Genomic DNA, 25,540 nt, shown 5'->3' with positions numbered 1-25,540 from the left:
AGAATAATTGGAATTAACCTAATTAACCTAAATAATCCATAATTAACCTAATTGATACTAATTAAATTCTAATTAACTATAGTTAAAATTTAATTAAATCCTCACGCTGGTGGCATCCGTTTTAATAGAAAAGGTTGTTTTGAAGATAAAATATGTTCTTTAATATTATCTTGAAACACATACCTAAAAAATTGACATATTGATACTCATTTCGATTGTTTTTTCGAAGCTCCCCATAAGGATAAATAATGGCGTCCGTTTTTCCCAAAAAAATCGTTTCGAAAGTCTATGGTGTCATATTATCGTTTAAGATATCCCGAAACTTGTACCCATAAAATTAATGTATTGGTACCATTTTGATTTTCTTCTCGAAAGTTGAAAGTGTCCGTTTGAAAAAAGAAATTGTTTTGATGGTCAAAATTGCCCATGATCGTCTCATATCACATATCGAGAAAATTGATGTATTGATACTCATTTCGATTGACTTCTAGATAGGAATGAAGATTATTCTGATGGTCAAAAATGTTTCGTTTAATATTGCCTCGAATGACGTGTTGATACTAATTTCGATTGGCTTCTCGAAATACGCAGTCATAAAGGGGGCTCGGTGGCGTCCATTTAAAAAAAATCGTTTTGGAGGTCAAAATCGCCTCCAAATACGTGCCTCAATAAACATGAAAGGCAGGACCCGCAAACAAGAAAAAAAATTAAAATTTTCAACTGAAATAATATTAGATTTAATCATTTAATTAACTAGGTTTAATTAGGGTTTAATTAGATTTAATTGTGATTTAATTAGCATCAATTAGGTTATTTAGGGTCAATTAGGTCGATTTAACATTAATAACTAACGAAATTAGATTTATTTCTCCTTGTTCATCCGAAAGGATGTTTTAGGCTGGCCCCCTGATTGAGGAGGTTTCCTAAGTTTTTTCTCCTTATCAAAAAAAAAAAAAAATACACACTATGTGGCACCTCAGTTACTCAACTAGAATTGTCCAATGTGTACATATGTCATGTCAATTAACAAAAGTAAAATTGGTGTGCAACAAGATTTGAACACGTGACATCTTACTATTTTACATGGCATGATTACCATCTCAACCAACTTTTAATCATGCTTTGAATGTCCACATTATTACATTTGTACCTTTTAAATGTTGAGTTTTTTAAAAATATATTTTAATGGGAATGGAAAAAAATACATATCCACCAAGTTTGGAAAACAATACGGAGCAATGCTCGAACCCAAATACTAGTTATGATATAAGGGGTATAATAATAATTTTTAGTATTTGGTTAATTGGTTCACAATGCCCACTGGTGTGGGCTGGGGGGCTGGTCCGTGGATCCTAGTGGGCCGGGATGGGATTTCACGGCCCAGGACCGGACCGTGAAATTCACGGATTGGGTGGCTGGTCCAGAGGCTGAAAAATCTTAGCCCACACTGGTTTGCTACCGATTTTCACGGTTCGGGAAGCAATTCTGGCGGTTCGTGGGCCTAACGGGCTGGTATGAGAATTTTTTTGTTCAAAGTTATATAATCATTTATTATTGTCATATAAGACTTTTAATATTAATTAGTATATATACAATTATAAATATTAATGAATAATTTTATTATTTTTGAATTTGATTGAATTATAATATATGCAATTTGATTAAAATATATACAATTTGATTTATATATACACAATTTGGTTGAATAATTACTTGCGCTGAGTTGGCATAGTTCATGGGCTGGACTGGACCGCTTTCGTGGTATTTTAAAAAATCTGACCCACGATCCATCTACGAATTTCACTGTTCGAGCTGGGCTGAACTGAACTTTTCACGGACTCAATCCACACGACTTAAGAAGCGGGTTGGCTGGACTGACCCGTATTGTTGGCTATCTCTCCCGATAGTGTATACAAAAAATATTGTTGTCAAGAAATAACCGGTACTTCATTCACGAGAGGATTTCGTATTGGAAAAATATGAATTTTGGTGGTCTTATACTCTTATCCTACATGGATAGTGTGTATCCAGGAAATTATTTTGAGTTTTGGAGTAAAGTGAGAATAACTTTATAGATTATCCCACTTTCGTTTCCCGAGTCTCTCGGTGGTGATCGAGGTAAAAGGAAGAAAATGGCGGTCTGCCATCTTCCCTGGGTTGTTCATGCCACAAGACTTAGACCCTCAAGTATAGCCGCTAAAATAACTCCTGCAATCCACTTTAGGAATTGGGTGTCTCAAGTTGGCTCCAATTCTGTGAAACTTGCTCTCTCTACTTCTCTTGCTCTTGCACTCTCTTTCACTGGTAAATTCTGTTTCTTCTCTAATTTCCAAACTAGTATTCTTTTAACTGTTCATTTCTTCTGTTCTCCTATTGATTATAGTGCATATTTAGTGGTTGTAAATCTTTTTGGTTGATTAACTTTTGGATAAGAATGCCAGCTTAAAACTTTAGATAATAGTGATGTTGAGAATAAGGAAATTTGTGATTTTCATTTTTGTTCTGCATTAAGGAATTCTGGGTATGGATTGGATTTTTGTTGTTGGGCTAAAATATATTGTGTAAAGGAAGTACATTGTGGAATTGTTTAGGATTCTATGATCAGTAGTTGCTACCTTGGTACGCTTGGTTAGAAAGTACTCTTTCTGTCCCCTTTTGTTTGCCCGATTCGAGCTAAGTTACTTTCTTAGCTTTCGGCAGATGTGAGTTAATGACAGACCAAATTTGTCGTATCAAATGTAGTGAATGTGAAAGTAAAGTGGCAGACAGTCTTTTTAGGGACGTCCCAAAAAAGAATATGGGGTTAACAAAAAGGGACAGAGGGAGTATAAATCATCCATATAGTATAAATCACGCACGTGCTAGAAGATTTATAGGATAAGTGTTGTAACGATTCATATATTAAGCATGTATGTGGATGTCAACTAGCTTAGTTGGTCAAAGTGTTGGAGAGCTCCTACTCAAGACCTAGGATCAAATTCTGTCTATATCATTTGTCCTTGTGACTCTTTCTAAAAGTTGAGCAATAATAGTAGAACGAATATACTGACATAGGAGGTCATGAATTTAAGTTCCCCTTTCCCTTTCTTGATTCACCCTAACCAATTGGCCCCTTAGAGGTTTCACAAAGTAAAACATGGGTTTTAAGGCGTCCACTCTGAGCTTGCATACTACAAAAAGAAATATATTTTGGAAGGTGAAAAGCTTAATTAACAAGGACCTGAACTACCTGTGGCCCTAACAATTCCTAATAATTGGTTGACCAATCTCTAGATAGAGACATGGTTTTCATGTAAAGGGATCCTATCGGAATCTAGTTCATTATAAGCCACTCTTACAGCTTTATATATCATACATAGTTCTAAGCATAACATAAGGAAGTGTGTATGAGCATATCATTATTTGTAAATACTGTTATTCTGAAGTGAAGCAAGATTGGCTGAGGTCGAATTTACAGTTATGGAAATGAGGGCGTGAAAGGTTTATATCTGTAGGGAGGCTTTCATTAAGTAGGTATCTCTTCATGTAATTCTTTGGTGAAGCTCCCTTGCATAGATTCTGGTCAATTTTTTGTTCCAAAAACTTCCTGCATCTGAGTTCACCCAGTGGGTTAGTGCTCTGCTGTTACGCGTTGGCTGAATCATTCTATTGCTTCTTGGTGGCTATAAAGTTACTTTCAACAGGATTTGGCTTCTCTTCTGTATGCATTCATTGTTTGACATCCCTTTATATGATATGAAGTATATCTGCAAGTAAAATTGGATATAAAAAATAGTTTTCAACTTTTCATATCAGGATGAAGAACGGACTTAATTTTTTATTAGTTTGTACAGAATCATAAGGGGTATTCCATTGGTGCTATAATTAGTAAGCAACATACATATTATTGATGCATGTACATATTACCAAAATTTGTAATCAATTAAGACATCTTTCAGAAACCTCTCTTTGTCTAAGTAGCTGAATTTAGGGAATGTATTGCACCTCGTAGGAGTTGAACATGCTGAAGCAGCCAAAATGGGCGTTAACAAGCCTGAACTGCTGCCAAAGGAATACACTACAGTAATCGATGTTGCTGGCTTCCTGTCTTCTGGTCAGGTCCGACTGCTCTTATCCTGTCCTCGTTAAGCTATACAATGAAGTTGAACAGTATTTGCCTACCAACATATTGAGCTGCTCTTCTGTAGAATGTTTATTTGCATAAGTTCTATTGGCATCATATAAATCACCTTTAGTTAATCTGAGCTCTTTGTGGTCAAAGGTGATGACATTGTGTTGCTAATGGATATAGATGATATCCATGACCATATTTATGTAGTGGAGATTTGGCCCAATAGGACATTTTCTTGTAGAGCTTCAAATTTATGCCTTTCTGGATATAGTTCTTATGGTAGGCAGTAATAAAGGCTGTAACCCCCAATAGGATTTGTATACCGTTATGCTTGTTTATCCCGAAGTGCCACTCAATGTTTATCCCAAAGTGCCACTCAATATAATCTCACTTTTAAAGTGGTATTGGAAATTTATGAAGAAAAAGAGGTACTTGGGGGTGGACAAACATTTCCATGGAGAATGGCATAAGACTTTTCTCTCAAAATTACCTATTAAATCATTACCATTGCTGCCATACATTACCCGCATGCATAATGTTCTGTTAGAAGTAGATGACATCATTTATCAAAAATAGAAGTCGATGACATTAGGATAGTTTTGGCCCAAAGAATTGCTTCAAAGAAATATGCTGATTTCTGCTTGAGAACTTCATATGCTTAGACACTTACGGCCCATTTGGTAGTCGTTAATAAATTGCGGTAATGGGAATGAATTTTAAGTATAATTTTATTAGGGAAGCATCCTTAAAATCTCCATGGGGAGGCATTTTTTCTCCATGGGCAAGCAATCTCACTTCTAAACTTGTGTTTTTGTCTCCAAGGGGAAGCAATTTTCATTACCACTCATTACCTACAAGGTGGTATTGGATGGGAATGAAAATTCAAGAAGGAAAGTGAACACTTTAGGATAAATTAGCATTACCATGGGAATGGACAATGATATTTTTCACAAGTTTACACACAAATTCATTCCCATTACCACCATTTATAACCAACTACCAAACGGGCCGTTAGTGCTGATAAGTGAGGCTATCTCTCCCTTGCAATTATAAATGAGATGCTATTTTGATAGATTGTGATAAGGTGTATTATTAATTAGCAACTAGATGTTCTTCCTGGAAGAGATATATTCATGCTGCAATGACAATTTCCCAGGAAAAGAGACTCGCAGAGGAGATTGCTGAACTTGAGAGAGATACAGGATTCAAATTGAGAATCTTAGCACAGAATTACCCTGATACACCCGGTAGCTAAGAGCTTTCTTTTCTCATTCTTTCTTTAAACTACCTCTTTAGAATCTTTTGGTATATCTTTTTACAAGATAAAATGCATGATCTCCTCATAGGGCTGGCAATTAAGGATTTTTGGCAAGTGGATGATAGAACAATTGTCTTTGTTGCTGATCCCACTTTTGGTAAAGAAATCCTCATTCTTGAACCCACCTTATATATATCTTGTTTCGGTAAATTTATCTGATTGATTCATCTGATTGATAGGGAATATATTGAATTTCAACGTGGGAGATCAAGTTGATCTGGATATACCACGTAGTTTCTGGAGCCGTTTGGCGGGGAAATATGGAAATATATTTTACTGGAAAGAGAAGGTGAATTAACCTTCAATTTCGAACTGATACCTTGTGTAGTATTTGTTTGCTAGGATGCAAGTTTTACTGTTTTGTGTAATGGAGATTTTCACTTGGTTTTATCTTTGTTGCAGGGGGAAGATGCATCTATTGAAGCTGCTGTTAATGCTATAACTTATTGCTTAAAAGAACCTGTTGGTCCAAGTAACTGCTCAGAGGTAAAATAAATAGAACATTGTTGAGGAGCAAGGAAGAAATGCCATGTATTGATATCTTGAGAAAGTAAAATTATTTATTGTTACAGCATTTCTATAGGAAGTAGCAAGTATACTCATAGAAGTTACTTTTTTTCATGTATCTTTATTATCAACTTAACCCTCTAAGAGAAACTTTGAAGTAGTAAACTGCAACATGGTTGTACATTTGTAATGAAGCACAATGTTTGAGTAACAACAGCCTTCTCTTATCTTACTGAAAGCTTCATTGTTTAACTTATGCCAAGAACTAGATGAAACGGAATCAAGTAGATCAAATCATTTGCCTTTGGGCTTTGTTCTGTTGCAACATTTTCCATTTATGAAACTCCACTAATTATAGTGACATTACAAAAAAAAAAAAAAGTTCAATAATGTACTGTCACATAATATTTGTCTTGTATTACAAACCAGAATTACATGTTTAACTCAGATAAAGTATTCGTATACGATGAGTTATCTTATAGCAATGGAGTTAAAACATTAACCATGACTTCACATGTGCACAAAAGAGCTAACCCAAACATTTCCTTCAATCCTGCAAAACAAATGGATCTACCCCACCAGAAAAGGTTCTAAGAACAAAACGGCCAGCTTACGTTGGTACACAAGTCCCACCAATTCCAAAATATTAAGGTGGCTGAAAATAGGATTTACTTAAACATAACATCATAACTGGTTTGTCAAATACTTTCACTTTATACAACCACAAAGATACTTTTCTTTCTTAAGCACTGCGAAAACAAAAATCATGTCATGAGTATATCGACTAATTTTCAATGAGAACTATCAACGAAATTTCGTGATATTACTCTCCACAATCATTTAAACACTTTTCATACTCATACCTAAGATAACTCAATTCTAGGAAGGAACACGAATGGAGGGATGAGCCACAACTATAGACCTTTGAGGGACGTCTCCCCACCTTTCTTATTTCTTGCTTGCAGGACTTTTTGGTCATCACCCTACATAACGTAGCAATACTCGCTTTAAACACATAATGTGCAACCCCGCTCTATACATGTTGTTCACTTCCCCTTATAAAACAAAACTTGTAATCATACAAAAATATTTATACTCAACACTTGTACTTAAATACTTGTTCTCAACACTTATACTCAAATACTTATACTGAAATACTTATACTTTTATAACTATACTCAAATAACTTAAATACTTATTCGTACTCACTCTTTCAAGTATCATAACAAACATTAACTTATCAAAACAAGTTTCGTAAATAAGCTTGTTATATATGTCAAGTTCCACTATTTTGGGAGGGTGACTTATTAGCAAGGTTTCGGAAAATAAACATTGTGGTTAACTAGAGTGGTTGATAAGGTGACCAACAAGATATGACAACATGAATAGGTCATCATAAAGAGGTTCCTAAATACTACCTCTGTTTTTTTTAGTTGCAACATTTGCTTTTTCACATTTGCCGAGACGATTCTTTGAACGCTAATATCTCTTATTGGGTGTAAGTAAAAATTATAAAATTTGATATTTGGAGTTGTCGCATTGAGACGAATCTAACAAGACCCCACTTGACTATGTTTTTTCTTATATAATAATGCGAGATAGTTCATCAAAGTTGGTTGATGAATAGTGCCACAAACCAAATGTTGCAACTAAAGAAATACGGAGGTAGTATATATGAAAAGACTACGCCACGCAAGTATACAAGACATGAATTCCACGATCTCTGTATTACATAAAAACAAGATGGTTTAGGTGCGAGATTACGTCATAACTTCTATACTTAGCTAAGGGTACGTAATGAACCAACGAAACAAGGGTTAATCAAGATGGAGAGCAACTGAATGAAGATCGAGTTTTAGGTATCACTAGTGAAAAAAAGTCTATCCGATGTGGTCAAAATCGGACTTTCTGATGCGATTTTGATCCACATCAGATAGGCTCGCAGAAGCCAACTAATTTTTTCTGATGCGGTCCAAAACCGCATCAGAAAACGATAATCTGATGCGGTTTTAAGGAAAAATCGCATCAGATTACCTTTTTCTGATGTGGTTTTACCATATAGCCGCATCAGTATGTAGTATTTGATGTCAAAAAAAGTTGCAGACCTGTAGCTGCAGGTCTGCACATTTAACGATGCTCAATTTTTCGTGCTAGGTATCATCTCAATTTTTTGGCACAATACTTTCCCACTATATTAGTTTAAAAATATACCAAACCAAACATATATATACAACAATATATAATAAATTATACGGAAACAAAATTATAAAAAATACATATAAATAAGAATTTATACATAGAAACTAAATAAATTCATAGAAATAACATTTTGATATAAATAAAGAAAATTACAGAAACATGCAAAAATAAAAATTTAACATATATACAGAATATTACAAACCTAAAAATTGAGACTATACGAAAATTAAGAACTAAATCCTAAAATAATCGACAATGATGAGAATTTATATATAAAACCGAAACGAAAATTAGATCTAAAAATTCATTATACGAAAATTGTAATATACTAATTATACGAAAAATTCAGTTTGTTTACGAAATAATTGCAACTATCCAGTCTTTATAAGAAATAATTGAAACGAAATCGAAAATTAGATCTAAAAACTAATATTAGTAAACGAAGGAACTAAAAACGTAAATTAGGAAAAAAATTAAGATACGAAAAAATAATGAAAATTAGAAAACGAAGAACTAAAAAATACTACCCAGATAAAACGAAAATTAAGAATCGAACAAAAAAATCAAATGAAAATGAAGCCTAAAAAAAACGAAACGAAAATGGATTATAAAACGTAATAAAAACCTAAACCAAAACCAGATCTAAAAACAAAATCCAAAATAAATGAAAAAAACACCTAAAACCAGATCCAAAAACTAAATCCCATAAAAACTCAAACGAACCAATTTCTTGTGTATCTTCGATTCTTCGTTTCGCTTGTCATTTTGTTCTTCATTTTCGATCTTCAATATTCGCTCTCTGACTTGTTCTTCATTTTCACCCTTCTTTTTCGATCTTCTTAATTGCAATTCATCCGTTCTTCGCTCTTAATTCGTTCTAATTTCTTCGCGATTCATTCGTTTTGTGAGGGAAGAGTAGAGAGGAGAGAGAGAGGTGAGTGAGAATTTGGTCTGGGACAAAAAGAGAGACAGGGAAGATAATGAGGGTTGCGTGTGAGGGAGGTGTAGAGAGGATGGAGTTAGGGTTTGAGGAGTAACGAAATGAATAGAGAAGAGAGAAGAGAATGAGGCATCCTTTTAGGACGAAATGAAATGAGGCGGAATTTGGGCCACGCTTTAGGTTTAAGTGAATGCTTCATTTGGGCCGCGCATGTTGTTTCATGGGTTATTTTATGGAGCAATTTTCGGATGCGGTCCCATGAACCGCATCAGGCTCATGAAAAACTGCATCAGATTTTGTTTGCCAAAATTTCTTCATTTTTTTTGATTTATTTTCGGATGCGGTTTTACAAAAATCGCATCTGTTACTAAGTGACATATAAGGTTTTTTCCACTAGTATATTCTTTTACTCAACGAATTGTGGTTGCGTATGGCATTTGATGAGGAAAATGAAGCAAAGTTTTATTTTACAATCAATTTATGAATGTTCCAGAAGTGTATCATGATAGTTTAGCAACAACCAAGTTCATTAATCAAGGTAAAATCGGGGTAATAGCAAGGTTTGATGGATTTTGTTTAGTAAAACTTGTTATGCATGACATAACTTTCTAGACAGCATAACGTTTAGTATATAATTCCAAATCGAGTGATTTTTGGGTCTAAATTCATCAAATTTTCAAGATCTACAACTTCCTATAGAAGGCACAAAGACCAAAATCTCGATGGAATAGGACGATATTGGGACTAGAAAAATACGGAAGCAGGATTAAGGAAGGTAACTCATTATTTTCTTACTTGGTTATCAAGAGGGTTTATCCATCTTAAGAAACTTGACATGCAAAAGGTTTTGACAAGATAGCACTCATAAGATCCACATGCAAATCAATCTTTTTAACATGAAGAACATAAAATTTTCATACAAATAATTCCATAACTAAACCCAGGAACCAAAGCTGAAAAATAGAGTTTTAAGGGGGAATCTTGTATACCAGCCTAAGCTGATCGTTTTGTTCTTTGTACCTGTCCTGGTGGGGAAGATCCATCTGTTTTGTAGGATTAGAGAAAATGTTCGGGTTAACTCTTGTGCGCAACTGTAAAGTCATAGTTAATGTGTTAACTCCGCTACTTAGGGATGGAAATGGATCGGATTCGGGGCGGGTAAACATGTAATTATGGTTTGTGATACAGGACAAACATTTTGTCACAATACATTGTAACAATTATCTACTATAATTTATTATTTTTGTGTTATGCTTGGATACTATGGGGTTTCCTAACCTTCTATAGTAGGGAAGGTGCGGAAGTCCTTTCTAAGAGTCCTTCTAATTAGCAGTTTGACTCTGTAGTTATTGGTATCTTAATTAAGCTATTGTTTGGAGTGGGCTGTTATAGGTGAATCTCTCATGTTACGTGAGTTCGTCTTTTCATCTCCTTTTCTAACTCTCTCCACTTTACGTGACTCATTACAAAATGTGTCCACCTTCAACGTTGAAGTAGAAAATATACAAATGAAGTGCAAAAAGGAAATGTTTTTCTTGTTAGATGCTCAAGTACGTTCTAAATCTGCGCTAAGCCTTAAATTCATCGTCACTAATAAGAGATATGCCTTGTGAGTTGGGATAAATATTGTATAACTATCACAATTTAGACAATAAGCTACAATTCTGAGAATAAAGATGAATTTCAGGAATAGTTTTTATCTTCTATTCCTTTTGGGTTCTATTTTCTCACAGAGATTTTCTCTATTATTTTGATTTCTACATTCTTGAGTTTTGTTACAGAGAATTTATCTATATTTGCTTACATTCACTTACCATCTCTCTAGACTCTATGAAGTATATATTGATAGAATATGAAATATTCTAGATATTCTATGAATATATATCTTTCTGTATTTATGTAAAGTAAGGATTCTCACAGCTTTAGGTTGTATACCTATTTATATTGATTAATGAGAATATCCCAAGATAGGGAGAATTACACAATTCTACATGGTATCAAGAGCTTCCTCTCTCTTCTAACCCTAATTTTTCCAGCCCTCCACCCCTTCATCCCTACCTTCTGCTTTTCTTCCCTACTCACCATGGGCGACACCTCTGAAAGCCCAAAAGCCGAACCCACCCCACCTTCTTCCACTTTTCATCCTGCTTTTGCGGTTACAAACATCAAGAACTCTATTCCTATGATTCTTGGTCAAGAAGAAAGCCATTATGCGGCTTGGGTCGAATACTTCAAGATCCACATTTGCGCCTACAACGTACATGATCATATTATTGATTCCACTGTCACTCACCTCTCCAACGTGGATGTTGTTACTTGGTCTCGGTTGGACGCCAATGTTAAACAATCGATAGATGGAACTATCTCCAAAGATCTTGCCCACACGATCATGAAATCGGGAGCCACCGCAAACGAATTATGGACCAGGTTAGAAGAACTTTTTTATGATAACAAACATACCTATGCTGTATATTGGGAGGAACAGTTCTCCGACACTCATCTTGAGAATTTTAACAATGCTTCTGATTACTGTAAACAACTCAAATTACTTGTTGATCAACTTGCCAATATTGATAACACTATTTATGAGAAAAAGATGGTGATGCAGATGATTTCTGTAAGGGCGAGTATGACACTCTTGCTACGCTCATCCAGCAATCTAATCATTTGCCTAACTTTAATCACGGCCGGTCTCAATTACAGTTAGAAGAGACTCGTCGTGCTAAGCAATATGAGCACACCGAAACAGCTTTGGTGGCTCAAGCTTCGGCATCAGTGGGTGGCTAACAGTTGGCGCCTCCGCCGTGTGGTGGTCAGAATCAGTGTGGTGGCCAGTCTGCTGGCCAAGGCCTCAATAACTGGCGCGGTAGTAAGGGGTGAGGTCGGGACAGTAGGACAACCAATTCCCATGCCAGGCATAATTCCACGTCCTCACATAACAACACCCAACAGTCCACTTCTTAAACCGGGCTCGAATGCCTCTTACTCCATGGCCCAACTCCTCCTAGTGGGCTCGCCCACCTACCTGGTACCCTGCACCTATGTGGTCCACACCCCCTGCCCCTACCATCTCAAGCTTCCTCTACTCGCCCACCCAACAACATACTTGGGCCTCCTCCACGTGGGCCTCCTCCTCCTCAACATGCTTATTCTATGCAGCAATATGACCATGGGCTTACTATGGCTCTCACTGATCTCGGGTCTGCCTTCAACACCATGACACTTCAACAACCCAATGATCAATGGTACATGGACACAGGAGCATCTTCTCACCTCACTAGTAATCCAGGTAATTTCGAGTAATTGTTCTTTTATATTCGTTTGTAATGGCACATACATTCCGATTAAGGGTACTGGCACAACTTCCATACCCCCACCCCATACTCCCTTCACACTACAAAATGTCTTATAAGCCCCTCACATCATCACCAATCTGATTTATGTTCGTAAGTTTGCTACTGTTAATGATGTCTCCATTGAGTTTGACCCTTTTGGTTTTTCTGTTAAGAATCTCAACACGGGGACACTTCTTACGGGATGCAATAGCGAGGGAGACCTCTATTCATTCTCTCGCACTCCTCCAGCCATCCCTTCGGTCTCTTTTTCCGCTGCCTCTCCGTCCACTTGGCACAACAAGCTTGGTCATCCGGGTGCTCCATTTTTTAGCTCTGTTAGGAATAATAATTACATTTCTTGTACTAAACAGTTTGATCTTACTTTACGTCCATCTTTTCTTTTAGGCAAACATGTTAGCGTACCTTTTAAACAATCATTGAATAATACTATTACTGATTTTGATATTATTCATGCTGATATATGGACATCTCCTGTTTTGAGCACATCTGGTCACAAATATCATCTCCTCTTGCTTGATGATTACACTCACTTTACTTGGGTCTTTCCACTTAAATACAAATCTCAAGCGTTCTCCACTTTTATTCACTTTCGCAACTATGTTAAAACTCAATTCGAAAGAGAAATCAAAGTTTTTCAGTGTGATAATGGGCGTGAATTTGATAATGCTCCTTTCCATCAGTTTAGTTACAATCATGGACTCATTTTTCGTTTCTCATGTCCATATACTTCCTCTCAAAATGGCAAAACAGAGCGGATGATTCGTACTACCAATAACATAGTTTGTACCCTTCTCATCCATGCGCATCTCCCCCTCTTCTTTTGGGACCATGTCCTCACTATGGTCGCCTACCTCCTCAATGTCCTTTCCACCTGCACTCTTCACAATCAAACACACCCATGGAAGCCCTCTTTTGCGAAGAACCCTCATATGATCACATACGTAATTTTGGGTGCCTTTGCTATATATCCTAACCTCTCCTCCCACTACAAGAAAATAGGTTTTGGGCGACAAAAATATTCGTCGCCCAATGGGACAATTTCGTTGAACAAAGGTTTGGGCAACGAGATTTTTGCGCGCCAATTTCGTCGTCTTAGGTTCGACGCCCATTGTATTTTGTGCGTCGAAAATTGTGATCGTCGCACAAACCACGTCTTGGGCGTCGAGTTACATTCGTTGCCCATAATAGTCTTTTGTGCTACGAGCCTCGTATCCGTTGCACATTTATGGAGACAGTTGGGCAACGAATTTCTTAAATCGTTGCCCATACTTGATTGACTTTTGGCAACTACTTAACTTTCGTCGCCAATATTACTGAACTTTGTGCAACATATACTGTTTTTTGTCGCCCATTATATCTTGTAGTCTTACATGACATGATGTCTTGGGCAACACTAGCTTCGTCGCCCAAAATACTTTAGGCTACGAATTGTTGTACGTACATATTTTCCAATCACGCGCTAAATTGAAATGACAATGTGGGAGCCCTATTTTGTTGCCCAAATTGGTATGGACTGCGAATTATTATTATCGTGTAATCTATAAGCTTTTTTCATGTTCATATATATTAGATGAACCTATTAAAAACAAAAGTATGAGATACTAGAAGAAGTATTTGTGGAATAACAAATTGTATATAATCGAAGTACAACAAAATAATCTTCAAATTTGACATTCGATGTAACTTGAATAATTCAAAGTAAATCTAAAAAAAAACTAATTAACAGTACCCATAATCTACGAAGAAGTTCACATAATCCAAGCCTTATCATAGCTTTCCTCTGCTAATTTCGGAAAATAGTCACGACCCATTGTTCCTGATAAAATAAAAAAATGTTATAATTAGATACCCATGTGATTAAAAAATGGGGGGATTAATGATCTTTTTACTCTTTCTCCCGAAAAAAATATATAGGTGCACCAATATAACAAGTATTAACTACAATAGCAACGATCTGGACGTACAATCATCCAAAAGAAATGCAGGTCCAAAAGCATTCATAACCACCATATTTTAAAGGTCAAAACAACATGATAACCAAAAGAATCATCCAAAAGAAATAAAAGCAGATAGTTCACATATATTACCAAATCAAACACAAAATATGAGCCGCATATCTAATTAATAAAGATGAAAGATTTGCTTTTAGTAAACATACTCAGGCCCTTTCAGAGGTTCATAGAAAAAAAAACATACTCAGGCCCTTTCAGAGGTTCATAGAAGACGAAGAGGATGTGAGATGAGCAGTTGAAGCCTTGGAGAAGTGAAATACAAAGAACGTGATTTCGTGGGAATATTAGAGCGGTTCTTTTCGCGATTTTCTTTCGGGTTTGTGCAACGAAATATAATTTGAATTGGCCAATTTACTAAACAAGGGCAACGAAATGTAAATTTCCATCGCCTAATTTTGGTAATGGGCAACCCAAAACTTATCTCGTTGCCCAAATATAAATTTGGGCAACAACAACGAATTTAGTCACCCATAATTTACACTAAGGGCTACAAATTCAGCTCGTCACCCTTGTTTTCAACTATGGGCCACAACATTTTGTTTTGTCGCCTTTAAGTTTCAATTTCGTCGCCCAAAACCAATTTTCTTGTAGTGTCCACCACAAAACATAAACTCTCCCCCCGCTCCACTCCCTGTATTTTTTTTGGGTTTTCCCGATAACCATCGCGGGTATAAATGCTTCGATCTTTCAACTCACAAGATTTTCATCTCTAGACATGTTAATTTTGTGGAGACCCATTTTCCCTTTGCCGATCTCACAAAATTCATCCCACATGCTTACACTTTCCTTGATTATGATCCACCTACCCCTTATATCATGGCCCAGCCCCACACTCCTCCGGTCCTTACCCCAGCCAACCTTCCTCCTTCTCCCCCGGGTCCCAAGCCCACTCCACTTCCACGGACACTCAGCCCATCTCCACGACTCTCCCACTCTCTGCTCCTCATCGCGTGCCACACCCCATCCCAGCTCTTTCTCCTAGCCCAGCTCATTCTCTTAGCCCAGCTACTGCCTCCCCCCCTTCTTCCCCTATGATTTGTTTTGGCACACTCCCGCCAAGCCCAGTTGCCTCCCTTGCCCCACAGCCCAACACGCATCACATAGCCACTCGCGCCAGCCATGGGATCTTTATGCCTAAACAAATCTTCACTCTCACAGCTCAAGCTCCCTCTTTGTCCGCTTCCCTACTTCCAAAAAATCTCCAATTAGCTTTGCTAGACCCTAATTAGAATGCGGCTATGACTGATGAATATAATGCTTTAATTACTCAAAATACTCGGGAGCTTGTTCCGCGCCCTCCTGCGGGGTGAATATTATTCGATGCATGTGGTTGTTTAAACATAAGTACATGGCCAATGGGTCTCTTGAACGTCATAAGGCACGACTTGTGGTTAATGGCAAGTCACAATAGGTGGGTGTTGACTGTGATGAAACCTTCATTCTGGTTGTTAAACCTGCCAATCCGCACTGTCCTTAGCATTGCCATGGGTAAGAACTGGCCTATTCACCAGTTGGATGTTAAAATGCTTTTCTTCATGGGGATCTCAAAGAAACTGTATATATGCACCAACCTCCTGGGTTTGTAAATCATTCCACTCCTGATTATGTTTGTCTCTTGCGCAAATCCCTCTATGGTCTCAAACAGGCTCCTCGTGCATGCTACAAGCGGTTTGCAGCCTATCTTCGGCATATTGGTTTTATGTGCTCCCAGAGTGACACTTCTTTATTCATCTATCATCATGGTCCTTATACTGCTTACTTGTTTCTCTATGTTGATGACATTGTTCTCACTACCTCCTCCGAGTATTTGAAATCTACTCTCATTGCTTTACTCAAATTCGAGTTCTCTATAACAGATCTGGGTCCTCTTAGCTATTTTTTGGGCATCTCCGTCACTCGTACTCCACCGAGTATGTTCTTATGTCAGAAAAAGTTTGCCGAAGAAATCATTTACAGGGCAAAAATGACAATTGCAAACCCGTTGCCATTCTTGTTTCACTAAGTCTAAGCTTAGTGCTACTGATGGGGCTCTTGTTCAAGACCCATCCTTATACCATAGCCTTGTTGGTGCTCTACAGTACCTTACCTTCACTAGACTAGAGATCGCTTATGTCATTAAGCAATGTTACCTATGCATGCATGCTCCACGAGTCGGCTACACCTCTATCCTTCCCCTCCGAGTCGGCTGATTACTTATACGGATGCTGATAAGTGTGGTTGTCCTGATACCCACCGTTCTACCTCTGGTTATTGTGTCTTTCTGGGTGATAATCTCATCTCTTGGTCCTCTAAACGGCAAGCTACGCTCTCCCGCTCTAGTGCTGAAGCAGAATACTGCGGTGTTGCTAACATTGTCGTTGAGACTTGCTGGCTACGTAACCTATTATCCGAGCTTCATTTTCCTTTACAAAAGGCCACTCTTGTCTACTGTGATAATGTCTCTGCTATCTACCTTTCTAGAAACCCCATCCAATATCAACGCACCAAACATGTTGAGTTCGACATTCACTTTGTTCGCGAGAAGGTAGCTCTCAGCCATGTCCGTGTCATTCATGTGCCTTCTGCCTACCAGTATGCCGACATTTTCACTAAAGGTCTTCCTCGACAACTCTTCTTAGATTTCAGATCTAGTCTGAGCATCCGCCCTCCTCCCGCTCTAACTGCAGGGGTGTGATAGATTATGAAATATTCTAGATATTATGTGAATATATATCTTTGTGTATTTATGTAAAGTAAGGATTCTTATAGCTTTAGGTTGTATACCTATTTATATTGGTTAGTGAGAATATCCCAATAGGGAGAATTACACAATTCTACATATGTATATGGTTGCTTTACAAAAAGGTCATTTCCTGTACACATAAAAAAATCACACACTTCCTAGTAGAGAATCTAGAAATTGACTTAGTGGGTTCAGAATTGTTCAAAGTGGGAAAATCTTAGACAAAATTGATAGAAATACAATATATTAGTCTGAGTTTCATATTGCAACCATTAACTTGTAAGTTATCCCATTATTACATTCAAAAAAATATCAAAATAAAAAAAGTTATCATTTATTTTGTATGAGCACAAATTATTATAATAGACGGTCTAATTTTAATATAAAATTAGACAACTCAAGCCTACATTCTCCTAACAAGCCCATTTCAATTCTCTCTAACCTAACACTATTTCTAGGTATCTTGCAGCCTTGCACCATCCTAGTCGTCCATTATCTTCTCCTTCCTTTGTTTCCCATTGAATCTCGAATTACAACAAATAATTTTTTTAAAATAGTCTGACAGTCATACGGAATGGATTAAACTAGTCACTAAATGGATTAAATCAGTCACTAAATGAATTAAATAATGTTAACACCGAATAGATTAAGCTGGTCACTAAATATATTAAAATGATTACTAAATAGATCTAAGTAGTCACTATATTAATAAAAATGGTTCATTCTCTTCTAAATATTGGGCTTGAGCCACGCCTACTTTTAAATTAATAATAGATCTCTTACAATACCAACTGTGCAATCTATGTCATGAATCCATCGATGATTTAAATTTTCGGTGTCCTTATGTTGCCTCCTTTTTAGCAAGTACTCGAATTGTTTATCTTGTCTTTAACAAATTAAGCGTACCCTTGTGACCTTAACCATAGCATTGACATACATATTGTTAGAGGACCTTACCGAAATTCTCCTTCCCCTAATGGAGCCTCTAGCCCTCTCTAAGGACCGAAATACATAAGATTTTCATGACGAAACCTTCAAAACCTTCAAGGTCATTGCTAGAGAAATTTGATACTTTATGGAATGGCTTCAATCCTTTATATTTTACTACTTACTCTTGTAATAAGAGAAATCATATTATCAGGGTCCATTGGTAACCTTTCCCTGTGTATAAACTCGAAATTAACTTCAATGGTTTTGACACCAAATTGTTGATGATCACGATTTCATAGTTTTTCAAGATCGTTTAATTAGGTATGTCGCTTGAGATCAAAACCTAAAAAATGAGCTTGTTTTCTGTGGTAATTGCTGAAGCAGTTTCCCTCCATATATTAAACTAACGTATCATGCTAATTGCTCAGGAGATTAATTAGGCGGGGATCTCCAAACTTGTTATTGAAGAATATAGATAATCTTGTGTTTTTTTTTACATCGATGGAAAATACAGAAAAAGATACAGAGAAGAAAACACGAAAAGGTAATAACGTAAATACTCGAACCCTTAACCAAAGTTCATCTGATGTTTTCGACACCATTGTGCTAGTAGATGCGCCTGCAGTACCTGTGTACGGGAGACCTTTAGAACCTGGCTTGTGGTGAAAGAGCAAGCTAGATACTGAATTTGCTCAATAGTCCATTTGACGGTTATATCCTTATGATTTTCCGAGCGCGTAGAATTTGGACTAGGTTATAGGAGTCCGTTAGGATTGTAATGTGCATGTGGCCTGCGTTACGAGCCCAGGTGATTGCTTTTACAGTTTGTTTGGTAGAAAGAATTTGGAAGGAAAAGAAAGGAAGTGGAAGAAAATTTGTTACTTTCCAATGTTTGGTTCATTAAAAAAAATTAAATGAAAGGAAATGGGAGGAATAGGAAGGAAAGACTCTGTAATAAAATTTCACTTTCCTTTCCTCCCAAAAGCGGGGGAATTTGGGGGGAAAGAGAAAATTTATAGCAAACATGGGAAGTTAAGGTTTTTTTCCTTTCTCTTCCATTCTTTTCTTTTCTCTTCCCTTCCTTTCTCTTGTCTTCCTTTCCTTTACTAAAAATGAACCAAACACACTGTTAGGCACGCCATACACTCTGCAAAAAGTGTCGATTAAGCATAGCAAAAACAGCCTTGTTGCCTATGGGTAGTATTTGTTGCAGAGAGGGTCACCCAGGCTAAACCACTTGAAGTTCTAACCTTATCCTACGAAGCATCAATCTGCACCAAAAGAGGGCTCTCTCCCTTAGTTTTTGACCTAAATGTGCACTATGGAAACCAAGCGGTATATTTGGGTCCCGTGGATTCCTAGATGGATCAAACATATATAGGATTGATAAAAATGTCATGCTGGTTGTCACTATCTTGAGTGTTATAACGGACGTGAGAGAGAAACAAATAACGAATGCAAAAACAATAAAATCAGACAACAGATTTACGTGGTTCACCAATTTGGCTACATCCACGGCAGAGAGAGGGAGAATATTTTATTATATGAGAAGAACATATTACAGAGAGAAAAGAATGTATTTTTGTAGTATAAAACCCTAGAATATAAACAGAGTATTTATATCCCGTCAGAAAAACGCGAAAACGCGTTAACCGGGCAACCGCCCGATCGGGTCGGGCGAACCCGCCCGATCGGGCGGTATTTTACTTCCCCAGAATTTAGTTGCGCGCCCGGTCGGGCGAAGTCGCCCGAGTCGTTGTTCGGTACTTCGCCCGATCGGGCGAACACGCCCAATGCCATCGGGCGAAGCTTCTTCACTTCAGTTTCTTCTCTCGTTGCAGGCCCGATCGGGCGGCCTCGCCCGACCCGATCGGGCGGTAGTCCAGATTGTCTTCGATGCATTTGACGCATTTCAACAAACACATTCAAGGCACAAACTTCTACAAATCTCCACCTTGACTTGAATCCTCTCATAATAACCCAAAAACAGATGCATTGATCACAACGCCCAGAATCTCCCAAACACCAGATTTGTCCCAAAAGACAACCAGACCAGATTAGTCCCTAAGGACCCCAGAATTGCCCAAGGAGGGCAATTAACAATCACGAACATTGAGTAAGTCCAAACAATGTTGAAACTTACTCTGCGGAACCGGCTTGGTGAACATATCAGCAGGATTATCAGCAGTTCCTACCTTTTTCACCTTAATCCTAGTCTCACTCCTTAGGAAATGGTATCTCACATCAATATGTTTAGTCCTCTCATGATGGACTTGATCCTTAGCTAAACATATTGCACTCAGACTATCACAGTAAACAGTAGCCTGATCATGATGCAACCCAAGATCACTAACTAGTCCCTTTAGCCATATTCCCTCTTTAGCAGCTGCTGTCAATGCCATGTACTCTGCTTCAGTAGTAGACAAAGTAACTGTAGCCTGCAAAGTTGCCTTCCAACTAACAACAGAACCACCAAGAGTAAATACATAACCAGTCATTGACCTCCTACTGTCAACATCTCCAGCATAATCAGAATCCGAATAACCAGTGACTAAACACTGGGTATCATTCCCATAAATGAGACCAACATCAGAAGTACCTCTTAGGTACCTAAAAATCCTCTTGACTGCCTGCCAATGCTCCTTACCAGGATCACCCATGAACCTACTAACTACACTGACTGCATGTGCAAGATCCGGCCTAGTGCAAACCATAGCGTACATCAAACTCCCTACTGCACTAGCATAAGGAACCCGACTCATGTACTCCTTCTCTCAGCAGTTTTGGGTGCAAAAGCCACAGACAAATGATTATTTGAAGCACTTGGAGTGTCTATAGGCTTTGCAGTTGTCATGCCAAACCTTGATAGAATCTTCTGAATATAACCTTTCTGAGATAGAAAAGTTTCTTCTGACTTCTTTCCCTATAGATCTCCATCCCCAAAATCTTCTTTGCAGCACCCAAATCTTTCATCTCAAACTCAGCACTGAGAAGACCCTTCAACCTCTGAATATCAGACTTAGCCTTAGCAGCTATAAGCATATCATCTACATACAGAACCAGATATATGAAAGAACCATCACTCAACTTGTTATGGTACACACAGCAATCATACTCACTCTGTTGTAGCCCAACTCAATCATGTAGCTGTCAAACCGCTTATACCACTGCCTAGGAGACTGCTTTAGCCCATACAAGGACTTCTTCAATCTGCAAACATAGTCTTCTTTTCCCGGAACTTGGAACCCATCTGGTTGTGTCATATAAATCTCTTCTTCCAACTCCCCATGTAGGAAAGCTGTTTTCACATCTAGTTGCTCAAGTTCAAGATCCTGATGTGCAACCATTGCTAGTAGCACCCTGATGGAAGTATGTCTGACTACTGGTGAGAAAATCTCTTATAATCTACCCCTTCCCTTTGTGTGAACCCTCTTGCAACAACCCGAGCTTTATACTTAACCCCCTCAGTAGGTGAAGACCCCTCTTTCTTCTTGAAGACCCATTTGCATGTCACAATCTTCCTTTCCTTAGGACGTTTGACTAACTCCCAAGTCTGATTTTTATCGAGAGACTCCATCTCATCTCCCATTGCAGCAAGCCATAAAGTAGACTCACTTCCAGAAACAGCTTCCTTATAGGTGGATGGCTCATGATTTTCAACCTCCACCTCCTCAGCAACCTGAAGTGCATAGGCCACCATATCTTCAAAACCATACCTCTTTGGAGGCCCCACACCAACTCTTCTAGCTCTATCAAGTGCTATGCTTGGTTGATGAATTTCAGATGGCTCTTCTTCATGTTGATCTTCTCCACCTTGGTGCTGTGATTCACTCTCAGCCTGAGTGACTTGCAGCTCCACCTGTTTATCAACATCTCCACTGACGGACTCCACAGTAGACTTTACAAAGGGTTAAGCATGGAATTTTCATCAAATATTACATTCCTACTAAGTATGACACGATTTTCAGAAGGTGACCATACTCTATAGCCCTTAACCCCAATCCCAAAACCAACAAATCTACCCTTCTTAGCTCTAGGTTCTAATTTTCCCTCATTTACATGATAATAGACAGTAGAACCAAAAATTCTCAACAAAGAGTAATCTGCAGGCTTACCAGACCACACCTCATAAGGTGTCTTGCAGTCAATACCTGTGTTGGGTCCCCGATTGATCAGATAGCAAGCTGTGCTTACAGCTTCTGCCCAAAACCTCCTAGCCATCCCAGCATTTGAGAGCATGCACCTTGCCCTCTCCAGAAGTGTCTGATTCATGCGTTCTGCAACTCCATTCTGTTGTGGCGTGTTTCTAACAGTATGATGGCGAGCAATCCCTTCATTTTTGCAGAACTCATCGAACTCAGACCAACAGAACTCCAGACCATTATCAGTTCGCAGCCTTTTGATCTTCCTTTCAACTTGATTTTCCACTAAAACCTTCCACTGTTTGAAATTCTTGAAAGCATCACTTTTATGCTTCATCATAATCACCCAAGTCATTCTTGAATAATCATCAATCATAGACACAAAATACCTGTGACCTCCAATAGATGCAACTCGGGAAGGTCCCCAACAATCAGAGTGAATATAATCAAGTGTACCTTTAGTTGTATGAACCGCCTTTGGAAACTTGCTGCGATGAAGCTTCCCAAACACACAGTGTTCACAAAACTCTAGGCTCTGCACCTTGTGCCCACATAGAAGATCCCTTTTTGACAGAATTTGCATCCCTCTTTCACCCATGTGCCCAAGTCTCATATGCCACAACTTGGTCAACTCCTCCTTGTGAATCTCAGATGATGCAACAGCAGCAGAATCTGTCATAGTAGACCCCTGAAGAATATATAAGGTACCAACTTTAATACCTTTCAGAACCACCTTTGAACCCTTGTAGACACTCATAGCTCCACCTTCACCTTGAAAACTGAACCCCTTACTATCTAGAAGACTCAGAGATATCAGATTCTTTGTCATTAATGGAACATGCCTAACTTCGTTCAAGGTACAGAGTGTACCATCATGAGTCCTCACCCTTATAGAGCCTATCCCAACTACTTTGCAGGCAGCACTGTTAGCCATAGAAACATTGCCTCCATCTATCTGCTTGTAAGTTGAAAACCACTCCCTGCATGGACTAATATGATACGATGCCCCAGAATCAAGAACCCACACATCCCTACAATGTGACTGGCTATTAACTACTAGGGCCAGATCTTCCTCAGAATCACCTCCAGTTTCTGCCAAAGCAGCAGAACCTTCACTTTTATCCTGCTGTTTCTTTTTCTTAGGACACTCATTCTTCCAATGCCCCTTTTCCTTATAGGACCCTTAGAATTCGAATTTTGAAAGTTCGTTTTCTTTTTACCAGATTTCTTTTGTCCCTTCCCTCCAGTAACTACTAATCCAGATGCCTTTTTCTGTACTAGACCCAGAAGCCTGGTGACGGACTTCTCTAGTATGCAAGCAGATCTTACTTCTTCTAACGACAGACTATCTTTACCAACAATAAATGAATCCAAAAATTCTCATATGACATAGGCAAAGATACCAACAGAATTAAAGCAGCATCCTCATCATCTACTTTAACATCAATATTTCGCAGATCTAGTAAGATGGTATTTAATTTATCTAAATGATCTCTTAAAGACGTACCTTCCTGCATACGCAGGCTGAACAGACGTTGCTTCAAAAGCAACTTGTTGGTTAGAGATTTCGTCATGTACAAGCTCTCTAACTGCAACCACAGACCAGCAGCAGTGTCCTGCTCCGCAACTTCAGTAATTATGTCGTCAGACAGACACAACATAATTGTTGAATGTGCTTTCTCCTCCAGAATTTCATCTCAGCGGTAACCGAATCCGTTGCCTTCTTGGCCAACGGTGCCCACAACCCCCGTTGCTTCAGTAAAGCCCGCATCTTGATTTGCCACAGACTAAAACTATTCCTCCCAGTAAATTTATCAATTTTGACATTCATCCCAGACATCTTTCTCACACAGATCGATCACCAAAGCTCTTGATACCAATTTGTTATAACGGACGTGAGAGAGAAACAAATAACGAATGCAAAAACAATAAAATCAGACAACAGATTTACGTGGTTCACCAATTTGGCTACATCCACGGTAGAGAGAGGGAGAATATTTTATTATATGAGAAGAACAGATTACAGAGAGAAAAGAATGTATTTTTGTAGTATAAAACCCTAGAATATAAACAGAGTATTTATATCCCGTCAGAAAAACGCGAAAACGCGTTAACCGGGCAGCCGCCCGATCGGATCGGGCGAACCCGCCCGATCGGGCGGTATTTTACTTCCCCAGAATTTAGTTGCGCGCCCGGTCGGGCGAAGTCGCCCGAGTCGTTGTTCGGTACTTCGCCCGATCGGGCTAACACGCCCAATGCCATCGGGCGAAGGCTTCTTTCACTTCAGTTTCTTCTCTCGTTGCGGGCCCGATCGGGCGGCCTCGCCCGACCCGATCGAGCGGTAGTCCAGATTTGTCTTCGATGCAATTTGACGCATTTCAACAAACACATTCAAGGCACAAACTTCTACATTGAGGTTGGAGACGAATCGACTGTATTGTTGGATGTCGATGTCTAAAGACTTGCTCATTCCGTGATCGCCAAATGGCCCAAAGGGTACCGACAAAGGTAGGTATACGCCACCCATGATAACCATCTTCTTGGTGAAAATAAATCATCCAATAGCTAAGCCATTCTCTAAATAAGGAGTGGTACACCTGTCAATGGAACCATGCCTATCTGTCGATGAGCCCAAGCCTCAATTGCTAATGGACACCAGCGGAACAAGTGTTGTGTGTCTTCAATGTCTTCCAAGCAAATTGGGCATTTGCTAGAGGTACCAATCCCACACTTGTAGAGATTAATCTTGGTAGCCAGACCGTTGTGTCACAATTTCCATAGAAAGAGCTTCCATTTAGGCTTGATGAGCAATCTCCATAGAATACGAAAGAATTTCATATCCAATGTAGATGTCATGCTACAAATTTCGTTTTGTTGTTTGGAGTAATATTGCATACCCCGATTTGGTAGTGTGAGAATCTTGTGTTACATCAATAAATATAATGCATTCAAGTCCTATATAGCCATTATGAACCATCTAACTCATATATAGTTGTCTAGGTTTGCTACTATATCTTTCATTTCGACTCAATCTCTTGACTCATGTCTTCTGGCAAGCTAATCAAGTGGTCGTCATTATAAGTTCAAAACTTGGTCATAATATTGCGAATACAGTGCAAGATATTGGTGTTTATTCAAATAGAAATATGTCTTTTCTTCTATTTTTTTTCACATAAGAGTCTTTTTATATTTAAAAATAATAATGATAATAATAATAATAATAATAATAATAATGATAATAATAATAATAATAATAATAATAATAAAATAAAGAATAGAAAAAAAGGCTATTTTGAAACAACA

General features: G+C 38.2%; 1 protein-coding gene across 2 annotated transcripts; it reads left to right on the top strand.

Annotated features, from left to right (window-relative positions):
- Window positions 1-1,987: 1,987 nt before the first annotated feature.
- LOC104898652 (thylakoid lumenal 15.0 kDa protein 2, chloroplastic) lies at window positions 1,988-6,168 on the top strand. 2 transcript variants are annotated; one of them, XM_048648544.2, is made up of 6 exons: window positions 1,988-2,304; window positions 3,971-4,098; window positions 5,268-5,358; window positions 5,458-5,526; window positions 5,609-5,718; window positions 5,832-6,168. In XM_048648544.2, exons 1-6 carry the CDS (start codon window positions 2,133-2,135, stop codon window positions 5,922-5,924), a joined length of 663 nt encoding a protein of 220 aa, XP_048504501.1. In that variant the 5' UTR covers window positions 1,988-2,132; the 3' UTR covers window positions 5,925-6,168. The 2 variants fall into 2 exon arrangements, with proteins under 2 accessions (XP_048504501.1, XP_010684052.1); XM_010685750.4 differs by having other exon boundaries at window positions 1,999-2,304; window positions 3,992-4,098.
- Window positions 6,169-25,540: the final 19,372 nt, after the last annotated feature.

This window comes from Beta vulgaris, chromosome 7 (genome assembly GCF_026745355.1).
Source record: "Beta vulgaris subsp. vulgaris cultivar EL10 chromosome 7, EL10.2, whole genome shotgun sequence".
NCBI classification, from domain to species: domain Eukaryota; kingdom Viridiplantae; phylum Streptophyta; class Magnoliopsida; order Caryophyllales; family Amaranthaceae; genus Beta; species Beta vulgaris.
This window is presented reverse-complemented; position numbering and strand designations above follow the sequence as displayed.

What these genes read in the sequence shown, in the direction of transcription:
- LOC104898652 (XM_048648544.2), top strand. Translation starts at nt 2,133, where the DNA reads ATGGCGGTCTGCCATCTTCCCTGGGTTGTTCATGCCACAAGACTTAGA. An exon ending in GCTTCCTGTCTTCTGGTCAG is followed by an intron (nt 4,099 to 5,267) that starts GTCCGACTGCTC and finishes ACAATTTCCCAG; the next exon opens with GAAAAGAGACTCGCAGAGGA. An exon ending in TATTTTACTGGAAAGAGAAG is followed by an intron (nt 5,719 to 5,831) that starts GTGAATTAACCT and finishes TCTTTGTTGCAG; the next exon opens with GGGGAAGATGCATCTATTGA.